Source organism: Pseudochaenichthys georgianus, chromosome 14 (assembly GCF_902827115.2).
Source record: "Pseudochaenichthys georgianus chromosome 14, fPseGeo1.2, whole genome shotgun sequence".
Classification (NCBI taxonomy): Eukaryota; Metazoa; Chordata; class Actinopteri; order Perciformes; family Channichthyidae; genus Pseudochaenichthys; species Pseudochaenichthys georgianus.
Window position 1 is genome coordinate 23,612,882 of NC_047516.1, and position 11,916 is coordinate 23,624,797.

Genomic DNA, 11,916 nt, shown 5'->3' on the forward strand with positions numbered 1-11,916 from the left:
TTAAATCACTTAATAAATACGGAAGAAACTAATCCTATGGGTTCGATCTCTAACCCTGTTGTGAGTTATACATAATGCTTGATCCGGCACCTTTCATGCAAAACACTAATTTTAAATTGGCTCTATAAACATCCAGAGCTTTCCTTAAGCCTAATGTTATTCAGTGTTTTCTTTTAAGTCAAATCAAATGTGATGTAAATAAAATATTTGACTCTCGGTTTGTGAGCAGCAGTAACAGTTTTTCAAATCATTCACTTTTGAAAACACTTGCTGAAAGTTCATAATTAATATTTTAAAATGTTGACTCTAGAAAGCACCTAAATATTTCAGAATACCAACAAGAAATCATGTTTGTAATTATATTATAACATATTGTTCACCTGTAGATGGCAGCCAAGCTCCATGAGCGTTTATTCACACAGCTGTCTACATCAACACATGACACAGAGCAGGAACACAAACACTTTAAAAAATAATAATTTTACTTTGAATTTAACTCCAAGAGGTCAGGGTGCAGGAACATCTTCTCTGCCGTCAGCCGTTCTCATTCACATAATCTGGCTCATCTGTAAGAAAAGAAAATGACTGTTTCGATATTTGTACTCTACTCGATTTCCCAGAAGCGATGCAACATCAAATATTTCTCATTTTAAAAAATACCACAGAGATGCTATATTCTGTTAGGGAGTCCAGGTGAAAATGGAAAGCAAACAAATAAAGTTTCAAATAGATGCACAAATGAGACTAAAAATATACACAAGACGAGAAAGCATCACAACTCTATACGATTAAGAACAAACTGGGATAGATAACTTAAAAAACGAACATACCAGCAGGTTAAAAGAATCTGACAACCTACATTTCTCTTTGTTCAATCAACTCCAAAACCCAAAGATATTTACTTTACAGAGGGTGAAACAGAAAAGCAGCAACAATTTACATTATTCAAAATGGGACTTAAAACAATTAAAGGTAGGGTAGGTAAGAATGGAGAAACCAGCTCGAGTGCGCTAGAACTTGAAAATACACAACTGAAAAAATCTGCCCTTTCCTTCAGACTTCCTTACAGAGACCCTCCTCCAACACACACGAACGCGCACATCACCAATGAGGGCACGAGATAAGTTTGTGCACAGATGGAAGGCTGACAGGCAGGTAGGCCATCCAGTTATTTTAGCCGGGCCGGCTCAGATGATTGGTCGTGCTTTTTACAGCGCCACGGTTTCCACAATTTTTTATATATATTTATCGTCAAAGCATTTAATGTATTCATTGCTATCGGGATGTTAAGAGCATTCCACGGAATATAACAAGTGTTTCTGAAGTGAATTACCTACTCCACCTTTAAGCAATTATCAGAATAGGTGCTTTTTTTCCTGTCCTGATACACTCTTGTGATTGGTCAACCGCTTAGAGATGTCCCGCCCCTTAGCCTTTCAGTACAATGTGTCGGATAATAAATAAATATCAATGATAGCACTCACTGTCTTCTTCCTCCTCCACAATTTTGTCCAGAAAATCCGAGTTCTCGTAGTCGTCCTCGTCTGTTTAATAAAAATAAGATAAAACAAGTTGAGAGTTTTCATTTTGTATTTGTGTCTGTATTATTCCGACTCAATGATTGCACTGACCCTCTTTAATCGGCAGTGATGAGATGACGTTAGCATAAACAGCTGGATTCTGATCTATAACAATAATGTAATAAATGTTAAATCAATAATGCTAAACGTATACAAAGTATTTAATTGTATTTGAGGCCAAAGTGAAGTATAAAGTAAAAATGCTCACCTGTGATTCTTTCTTTAGTCATTAGTTCATTTATGTAAGCTGACATCGGGAGTGGAGCTCTATGCAAACATATAAAATATCACGTGTTTTAACCTTTTTTTCTTTTATTAAAACAATGGATATTTAAAAGGTTGCATAATACATAGTTTATTAGAACATACTAGATCCGTCATACCTACGTTTGTTAAAGTTTAGGTACAATTAAAAACACATTTATTTCTTTATCTAATTTTTGACAATTTATGAATTATACTTTCTATAAAAAAAATACACTTTTATAGTCATTAGACGTAAAAGAGATTCTACGTTAGGTGATCTTAAAAAGTATTAACAATACAAATATTACTAGCAAAATATTCTTAAAAACTTAAATGACTTATTATGCAAAATGTCCTTTTTCAGCATGAATATAAGTTCCTGAAAGAATCTCCTCTTGTATTTTATTCCAATTAAAAACCGGCTGGGTGATTACACTCTGACAATTGAAAATAATAGTATATATATATGAAAAAATGTATTGACGCTTTAAGAGACTTAAAATAAATCTGCATATTCTTGGTTCAGAAAGGTCTCTTCTCTTCTGACGCAGAATTTAAAGTGGACCTGTTATGCTATATTGGAAAAAAAGAGGAGGCGGAGCTAATGCCTGATCAGAATTCTACCGGAGATAAAGTTAAATTCTGCTGTGATAAAATGCCATCCTGTTTAAACCACATCAAGGATTATTTCTGAAACAGTATGGAGCTCAAATGCTTTTTCTCTTGCGGGTTTATCACAAGGTGAGTTCCTTTTTTTATTTCCTGCTTTTTAAACACATGTGCTCTCCAGTACAGGTTAGCTCTGAGTGTTAGCGAGGCTTGCTAATGTAAACAAAGACATCCAAAACACATCAGGCATTGTTTCTGATAGCAACTTTCTTTGGGTCTGCCGCCGATTTGACGTCATATCGGCAGCAAATCTGTATCCGCTCATTGTACCCCCGTTTTAAAAGATTTGGATACGGAGGAAAAGAGAGGGTTTTATTTGCTGACGCTGCGTGAGTTCCCCGACGCACCGGGGACACATAGTTATAAAAGACATAAAAAAGGGCATTTTGCATGATAGGTCCCTTTTTAATTATTTTCATTAAAAAAAATGAAATGCTTCCAATAATTGCTTTTTACAGTTTTTTTAGAAATAAAAACGAGTAAAAGTAAAACTTACACATATGTGTGTTCTGGATTTCCGGTTTGAGCTGCAGCGACAGTAGGGATGAACATATGTGAAAATGCAAACACTTAATAAGTATAATGATATCTACAGTATGTTTTAAATAGTGTGTGTTAGGTGTGTGTTCTCACCATCCGAGACATTTTGATAGTCTGACTGCTCGTCATTTGCAGCTGTAAGACATTGTGGTTATAATTGAACTTCCACTGTTAGTGTGCATCGACATCTTTAGCATGAGAAAAATATGGTACCTGTTGAAAAGTCCTCTTGAGTTTCTCTAAAAAACAAATCAAATGATTATTTTATTTTTTATCACGGGACATTTTGTATTTCAAATGTTGAGAGAAATGTTACTAGTTTGCCATAACACTGTTTTCTATGGAACTCCATACAGGACTTTATTAAAATGTTAATTTAAATATTAAATAGCATAATTTACCATGTTGTAAAAATGAAAACAAGGCCATTTCAATTCTCATATAGCGTATAATTGTTTGGTTGATTTCAGTCACAAGGCCTGACTGACCATTAGAAAGTGACATTTAAAGCGCCGTTTGACATTTTCATAAACGGAGAAAAGATTAATGGAATATAAACAATGTGACCTGACCTTTTTAATTTATCAAAGCAATATGAAGCATGGGCGGTTCTGGGGGGGGGGCCAACAGGGACCAGAGCCCCTGTGACACGGAGCATAACAAATAATATATTTTAACAAAGTAATCGACACAAACTCTGTTACTAATTCAAACACCAATAATGGTATTTTATGTTATTTTATGCGATATGACTTCAAACTAAACGTTAAAATCTCCTTCTTCCAGCATTAAACAACTGTAAAAGTATTTCACCTAACCCTAAATGAAAACAGTATTTGACTTTAAAAAGACGATAAGAAATGTAATGATAAACACATACACTGAGGTTGAAGTGATCTGGTTTGCTCTGGTGACTGAAACACAAAACGGCACAATAAAAAGGGGTCAAAATAAGTTATATAATCTTAAAGGTGGATGATCAAAATAAATAACCGTACCTGTTTTTGATTCTGTCACAGCAAACCTACTTCCCCCCCGTTGGCTGTCAAGATATTAAACAAATCCGTATATATTAAATATGAATTTTAACAGAGAAATAACCACAGTGTTGACGGGAAGATTGAAAAGAAAATGAGAGCCATTTTCTAACTGTTAACATGTGGTTTTGTATGCAGGTCTTTTAAAACATCCGTGCTAATCTGTCTGTATAATCATTTGACAGTTTTGTGTTTCTTTTTTCTTCCGAATCTGTTTGAAACAACAGTCAAAATGATCTTCTGTGGAACAAATACTCACAACGTCCTCGGGTCGTATATCTGATGCTCCTCGTGGATGATCTCTGCAACGACACAGCAGTTATCAAATCTTTATTATCAAAGCATCCATATTGTCTAATTCGCACTGATTTGACTTTCAACTCAAATGTGTTGAACATACTTTTTAACCCACATTATTATTCAACACTTTAAACTAGACTGCTGATGAAACCAGTCATTGGTGAAGTTACTGTAAACCACACATGTGTCAAACTCAAGGCCCGGGGGCCAAATCAGGCCGTTGGTGGATTTAATTTCGGCCCGCAGGATAATTTCTAATTACTATTAGATCTGGCCCCCCGGTATATTGCACGCACACCTTCACTCCATCCTGAGGGTCTCCTCAGCTCAGAGCCTGAGCCCAAATATTGATGAACTTGCACCCAAGATGAGATGCCAAGTATCTAAACTAGCATCACAGAGCAGCACACTGAGTTCAATGGATGCTTCCTTCTGCACTTTCTCTCTCACGACAACAGGGCATGTTTGGTTTTCTCTCTGAGGGAAATAGTTTTGTTGAAGCTGTTGTTGGCCTGTGGGAAAATGTACTCCTAAGAAATGACTCTGGAAAAGCTGCAGATAGAGCCATATGAAATTAATGCAGCTGATTATTTAATGTTTCATGTTGTTTTTATAGGCTATAATTGAAGCTTTGTTAGTTCCAGGTTTAATATGTGCAATAAGTTCATTTCAATACGTTTTGCAATAAACATTGAACCAGTCCGGCCCTCGACTAGTACCCATTTTTCTGTGTATGTGAGTTTGATACCCCTGCTGTAAACAAACAGCTGATGGTAAAGGAGCTTCAATCAGAAATGGAAAATGTTACAGGGCCATGCAGCGCTTGTCAGACCATCAGCGTGTTTCCATCCGCCTACGTGATGCTGCTGGATGTTCATGTTGTCCTCTTGTGAACTCCTCTATCTGTGGTGGGTAGTTTAATCCCAGCAGTGCTTTATTTCTTATCATGTGTTTGTATGTTTGTTTCTCAGAATCAACAAACAGCGTTGTGACGATGCAATTTCCAGTTTATCCAAGAGGGGATTTAAAACGTTTTGTTTAATCGTTTATGTGAACCGCACACCGATGAACACTTAAAACAAAACAATGCTTACAAGCGTAAATTAGCCGGATTTTAGCTTTAAGCTAATTTCCATCCGCAGTCTCCTCAAATACAACATACAAGACCATGACATTTATATACATAGCAAAAATAAATACATGACATGCAGAAAGTGCAAAAGAGCAAGAGCAGCATGTAAGCATTTACCACATGGCAGTACAATGTAGCAGCTACGATATGTAAAGTGCACGAGGAGATACCCCTGTGTTAAAGTGCATTTAGCGGTGATTGCACGTCTGTATGTTGCTCAACCATTCTTTGAGTTCACTTTTGAGGGTGGGACAATCCCGTGTCCCAGTTGGGAGGCTATTCCACAACGAGCTGCCTTTAAGAGTCTATCCAAAAGTGGTCCGTCTGCGATGGACTTCACAGTCTCCTCTGGTGTCTGAGCTAGTGCAGCCTCCAGTGTGTTTTGTGTGGATGAGTTCCCCTAAGGGAGGGGGGGGGGGGCAGTCCATGTAAACATTTATAAATAAAACACATAGTTTTAAAAGACTTAAAATGGTCAAAACCCAAGAAATGGTGTTTCTCAAGGATGGTACAGTGGTGGTATGAATATGGCTTTCTGTCAAACACCTTGATAGTAACGGAATAGTTCGCATCCTTCCGTTTCAAGACGTTAGAAATCAACAAATGTGGAGAAACGTGTCTTCACTGACCTCACCACCTTCAAAATACTCACCTCTTCAATCTGGCTGTTAATGTGTGATTGTTGTTGTATTGCTTGATTTTATTTTGACTTCAACTATATTTATTTGTTGTTCTTTTCTTTTCACTATCTCTGTAAAGCGACTTTGAACACCTGTAAAAGCGCTTACAAAATAAATCTATTATTATTATTCACTGGACAGGAAGTGGACGAAAAACCTTATTCTGGAAAGTAACTAAAGCTGATAAATGTAGTGGAGTAAAAGGTACGATAGTTTCCCTTGAGATGTGTGAGAGGTGAAGTATAACGCATATTTAAATGGAGTTTAAAGTTAGGTATTAGTTCCGAAGGGTCGCTGGGTCACGGCACGATCATTTCACAGTGTGTAGTACTGTGTGCATGTGTGACAAAAATAAAGAGGGTTCAATCCTCGTATTCAAAGTATAGTACTTGGGTAAATGTACTTAATCTACTCAAAAATATGTATTTATAATCTTACTAGTAATCATTTGGTTTTGATCATTAATATCATTGCTTAAAACATCTGTGTATGGTGACATGGTGATTTTTAAATATTCATTGTTGTATATTGTACTTTTTATGATATTATAAATATTTGTATTCTTTTATTTAATATTCTTAATCCTCAGTTTAACTTGAACTCCTTATGTGCATATTTTTATTTTATCTTTGTTTGTTTTGGGGGGGGAAAGGTTTGAATAGAGCTACCTAATTCTACCGATTTTTACTCAAAAATGAGAAAAGCACATTTTTCTTTATTTAGTGTTTTGAGAATTAAGCCCACATGTCGAGAATACAATTGAATTGTTGAGAATACATTTAATATGTCAAGAAAGTCAAACAGTTATAGTGTTAGATATATGAGACAAAATAAATCAGAGGAATATTTTAAGCGTCAAAAAACAAAACTAGTAGCATTAGCACGGATACAGAAAGTCTGACTTTAGCACCTGTACCTGAACGAAGCACAAGCCCAACAGCTTATTCTTAACCCCAGGCTGAAAAGGGCAGTATAGTAGAAAGTGTGAACGTTTCCTCCCTAAAGATGATCTGCTGTTAGAGCAGAACCAGCCCAGGACTGACCCAGATCGTTTTACTGTGGGAGGGAAATGATGCACTTACTGGATTTCTTCTTGCATCGCAGGCAGAGCACTGAGAGCAGACTCAGCGACAGAACCGACCCGACGGTCAGGACCAGAACGTCGGAGCTTCCTATCATCACTGGCACACACAGACACACACAGACACAGATATGATGTGGCTTCTCAGTGGACACAGTTTAAAGATGTGTTCTCTCCTTCCTGGCTGAAGTAGCTGCTGTCTTCCTGTTGAGACAGAGCAGTCCTCAGGATGTGGTTGGCTAAAACAAAATGAAACCTCAACTGTATCTAAAACTGACACCTACGCTTCGGAAGCATCAGTAGTGAAACTGAGTACATTTACACCCCTTTAAGTACTTCTTATACTTTACTAAAGTGTTTCCATTGTTGGCAACTTTATACATCAGTTCCATCACATCGATTTGATATGATAATAGTGGATCGAATTGAATAATATATCGTAGTTACGGTAATATAGGATGAGACACGATAGCTGGAAAGATACAATACTATATAACATAAGATATGATAATTTTTTTTTTTTAAAACATAAGAGTTATTGTAAGTAACTAAGTACATTTACTCAAGTACTTAAGTAACATGTTGAGGTACTTAAACATAATTGAGTATTTCCATTTTGTGCAACTTTGTACTTCTACTCCACTACAATTCAGAGGTACATGGTGTAATTTTACTCCACTACATGTATTTAATACCTTTAGTATACAAAGTCATTCAAACTAGCTGCACCTTTACCAGCTTTGAGAACACTTTAATGATCAATAATTATAAAACATATCATATATATTATTCTGAAATTGACCAATCTGCACAACGACTACTTTTACTGTCGCTACGCTAAGTTTATTTTGATGCTAATCATTTTCTACTTTTACTTGAGTGACATTTTAAATGCAGGACTTTCACTTGTGAGACAACTGCTCGATGATTGATGTATATCAGTGATAATGTGTGTGGTTTTAATCATCAGCTGCAGGGACTTCCTGTTCTGAGCTGTGCTGGTATGTGCTTGATATTCTGTACAAACTGTGAAGTCCACTGAGACAAATGTAACATTTGTGATATTGGGCTATATAAATAAACATTGATTGATTGATTGATTGATTGATTGATTGATTGATTGATTGATTGATTGATTGATTGATTGATTGATTGCTGCTAAAGCTAATAATCTACTAAATGTTGTTTTTATGTGTCTAATGAAGACCCTGAATGAGGTCAGAGTGTCTCGTTCACTTCTCCATTCACTTTGGAAGTGGAACGTTTTTTCCCCAGAAACCTCTCTGTGCTTTTCACAAGGAAGTATTGCATAATGTGTTTTTGCTCAAGACTCTTCAATTCCTTTTCCGCCAATAATACTTCTTCTTGTATTATACTATTTGTGCAGAAATTATTTACAAAGCCTACTTAAAGGTGGGGTAGGTAATTCACTTCAGAACCACTTTTTGTTATATTCCATGGAAGGCTCTTAACATCCCGATAGCAATGAAAACATGAAATGCTTTGACAATAAATACATTAAACAATTTCATCAGTGGAAGCCGTGGCGCTGTAAAAAGCACGACCAATCATCTGAGCCGGCCCGGCTAAAGTAACTGGATAGCCTACCTGCCTGTCAGCCTTCTGTGCACACACTTATCTCGTGCCCTCATTGGTCATGTGCGCGTTCGTGTGTGTTGGAGGAGGGGCTCTGGAAGGAAGTCTGAAGGAAGGGGCAGATTTTTTTCGCTTGCGTATGAATATCTTAAGTGCTTTGACAAAAAATCCATAAAAAAATGTCATCTGTGGAACCCGTAATACTGTAAAAAGTACAACTATTACGGCCTGACAGGCCTACTGACTAGGGTTGGGTACCGAGAACCGGTTCCGGTTCGGAACCGGTTCCAACATTTCGATTCCAACGGCATCATTTAGAAATGTGAATTTCGGTTCCGCTTTTCGATTCCTGAGGAAATGTTTCTCGCCGCTCTCCGTAGCCTACTGCATGACTGCAGCGGGGCGGGAAATGTAGCGTTGTATCTACATTTCCTACAGTGTAACCTGAGACCAGGGCCGGCCTGTCGCACTGGCATTATAAATGTTCGCCTAGGGCGCCAGATCTGTGGAGGCGCTGCGCTGACAGCTCTGGGAGAAAAAATAAATGTTTTGACCGTTGGTGCTCATCCTAATTTTCGGCCTTGATGTAACAACATTCATAATTAAGTAAATGTAACACCCTTTTCATCCCGGTTACACTTTTCATTTGCCCTGTACGATGGGCGCTGCAAGTGATGAAAATGGGGGATGTTGGCTTATCTGGCAACCGCAGGTCACGAGGGTGCACTGGAACCGGCGCTGTTGTTATTAGCATCTGGTGCTAGCTGCTCTTACGGAAGAAGAAGATGTTTCTACAATGATGTGGAGGGAGAGTCCTCTCCAGTCAGACTGAGAGGCTGATAACTTCAGCTCAGTGAGGTAAAGGACTCTCAGTGCTTAGATAGTTCACTTTAGTCTAAGTTATCTCAGTGGGTCTCAAACGTTTTGATCACAATTTATGTAAACACATATTTCCAAGGCACTCTTTTATAATTATTGGGATAAAACAGGTTTGAAATCATTCCAATGTATACTATAGGACAGTAAACCAGACATATCGTTTTAAACTGGAGAGATACAAAAATATGCATAAATAAAATAGTAAAATAAGATATAAATGAACAACAAAAATAAAATGCATTACATGTAGGCTATTTGTTATTTAATTATTCAAATGTAAACCGATCTTTTTCATATGGGTGTTTGGAGGTGTACCCCCTAGATCTAGTCTCTAGTAATTCTGCGTGTGCACCAGATTGAAGCATTTTACTTCAAAATGTTCAAACATTTCTTCCCGGTATGCCTGAGAAGGCAGATATGCTTGTTTTTCTCAACAAGAACTGTTTTTAAAAGTTGAACTGTTGTAGCTTCAGGGGTTCTCAGGTTAAAGTTACATAGCAGTGAATATAAACAGACTGATTAATGTGAATATTACTTTAAACTAACCTGTGTAAAAGTTTCTCGAATAAATGTAATTTTTTTGGTGGAAGAAGCATGTATCATTTTTTTACCCTGCCCCTCAAAGAATCGGAATCGAGAACCGTTAAGAACCGGAATCGAAAAGTAGAATCGGAATCGGAATCGTGGAAATTCAAACGATACCCAACCCTAATTACGGGTTCCACAGATGACATTTTTTTATGGATTTTTTGTCAAAGCACTTAAGATATTCATTGCTATCGGGATGTTAAGAGCATTCCATGGAATATAACAAAAAGTGTATCTCGAGCCGGTTTCTGAAACTTACCTACCCCACCTTTAAGTGTCAGTTATTCATGTTAATTATACATGTGTTGTGCTCTATACTTTACCCATATTTAATCTAAAATATGAACTTGGTTCTAATTCTCATTGTCATTTTCTCCATTCCGTACTTTTCATTTACTAGGTTGTTCCATCGTGAGTTGATTAGGTTATTATCTTTTAGTCAATTCCTTGTGATTTGTTAATGATTGCTTGTGTCACTGAAAGGGTTAGGGTTAGGGTTAGGGAATCTTTTTGTTGTATTGCCTCTGGTGTTTTCCCAAGAAATAGAGGATTCTTGTTTCGAACAATGCCAACAATAACTATTTCCAAGAAGCAGCACAAAACATTATTGGAACAAAGCATATAATCATTGTTCTCCTTCTGCTCTCCACACTCTCTCCAGCATTTTGAAGCGACATTTTGTCTGTATGTGAATTTAGGGTGTCTTGAAGTAACGAATGAATATCTTCCATGTCTATTCTTGCATTAGTTTAAAACATTTGTTATTTCAACGAATTAGTTATGAGCTTTTTATTTATTGAGAAACAGTGCAGAGTAAAAAAACGTAAAAAAACGTAAAAGTACTTAAAGTAGCGACAGTAAAAGTATTCATTGTGCAGATTGGTCCATTTCAGAATAATATATATGATGTGTTTTATAATGATTGATCATGAAAGTGTTCTCAAACTGGTGAAGGTGCAGCTAGTTTTGATGACTTTGTAGACTGCAGGGTAGCTGGTGGATTTACTCCAGGTGGAACTAAAGTCTGATTTAACACTTGATTATATTTCACATCATTCATCCAGATCTGTAAAGTAATTAAAGGTATTAAATTCATGTAGTGGAGTAGAAGTACGAGATGTACCTCTGAATTGTAGTGGAGTAGACGAACAAAGAAGCATAACATGGAAATACTCCAGTAAGCCTACAAGTACCTCAGAATTGTAAGCACAAACTTGAGTAAGTCTACTTAGTTACTTTACACCCCTACAAACACAAACATTTTAAAGATAATATTAGACATCAACTAGAGCCATTATGTTAGATGTAACTCACTCAATAATGATTGAAGTATTTTACCTCCAGTGGTCCGCTGCCCTCTTTCTGCTCAGCAGCAGCAGCAAAGAGTTTCCTTTTTCAACATCTCGCCACATCCGTCACACTCGAGGCAGAGAAGACCTCCCCGAAGCCGCTCGTCTGATCTCTGTGTGCTTTGAGGAGTGGAGTCAAACATCCTTTAAACACATTTAATCCAAGCTGAATAATTATGTTTTTTTAAATGACAGGTCTACTCTGCACATGTTGTTGTATGCAGTGGTGGAAGGACTAG

General features: G+C 37.0%; 1 protein-coding gene across 4 annotated transcripts; it reads right to left on the bottom strand.

Annotated features, from left to right (window-relative positions):
• Positions 1 to 383: 383 nt before the first annotated feature.
• Positions 384 to 11,801, bottom strand: LOC117458245 (uncharacterized). 4 transcript variants are annotated; one of them, XM_034098600.2, is made up of 12 exons: positions 11,667 to 11,800; positions 7,267 to 7,365; positions 4,332 to 4,374; positions 4,034 to 4,077; positions 3,916 to 3,949; positions 3,249 to 3,274; positions 3,129 to 3,170; positions 2,992 to 3,022; positions 1,789 to 1,847; positions 1,632 to 1,685; positions 1,485 to 1,544; positions 384 to 566 (listed from the first exon to the last, which is right to left on the bottom strand). In XM_034098600.2, exons 2-12 carry the CDS (start codon positions 7,361 to 7,363, stop codon positions 535 to 537), a joined length of 522 nt encoding a protein of 173 aa, XP_033954491.1. In that variant the 5' UTR covers positions 7,364 to 7,365; positions 11,667 to 11,800; the 3' UTR covers positions 384 to 534. The 4 variants fall into 4 exon arrangements, with proteins under 4 accessions (XP_033954491.1, XP_033954489.1, XP_033954490.1 ...); XM_034098598.2 differs by having other exon boundaries at positions 7,267 to 7,469; positions 11,667 to 11,798; XM_034098599.2 differs by lacking the exon at positions 11,667 to 11,800 and having other exon boundaries at positions 7,267 to 7,507.
• Between the last annotated feature and the right edge of the window lie 115 nt (positions 11,802 to 11,916).

Bases quoted from the DNA above. Each gene is read 5' to 3' on its own strand.
- LOC117458245 (XM_034098600.2), bottom strand. From the start codon at position 7,363: ATGATAGGAAGCTCCGACGTTCTGGTCCTGACCGTCGGGTCGGTTCTG. The intron at 3,023-3,128 runs GTGAGAACACAC...CTGTCGCTGCAG, and splicing joins CTATCAAAATGTCTCGGATG to CTCAAACCGGAAATCCAGAA. The intron at 567-1,484 runs GTGAGTGCTATC...CTTTTCTTACAG, and splicing joins TGTGGAGGAGGAAGAAGACA to ATGAGCCAGATTATGTGAAT.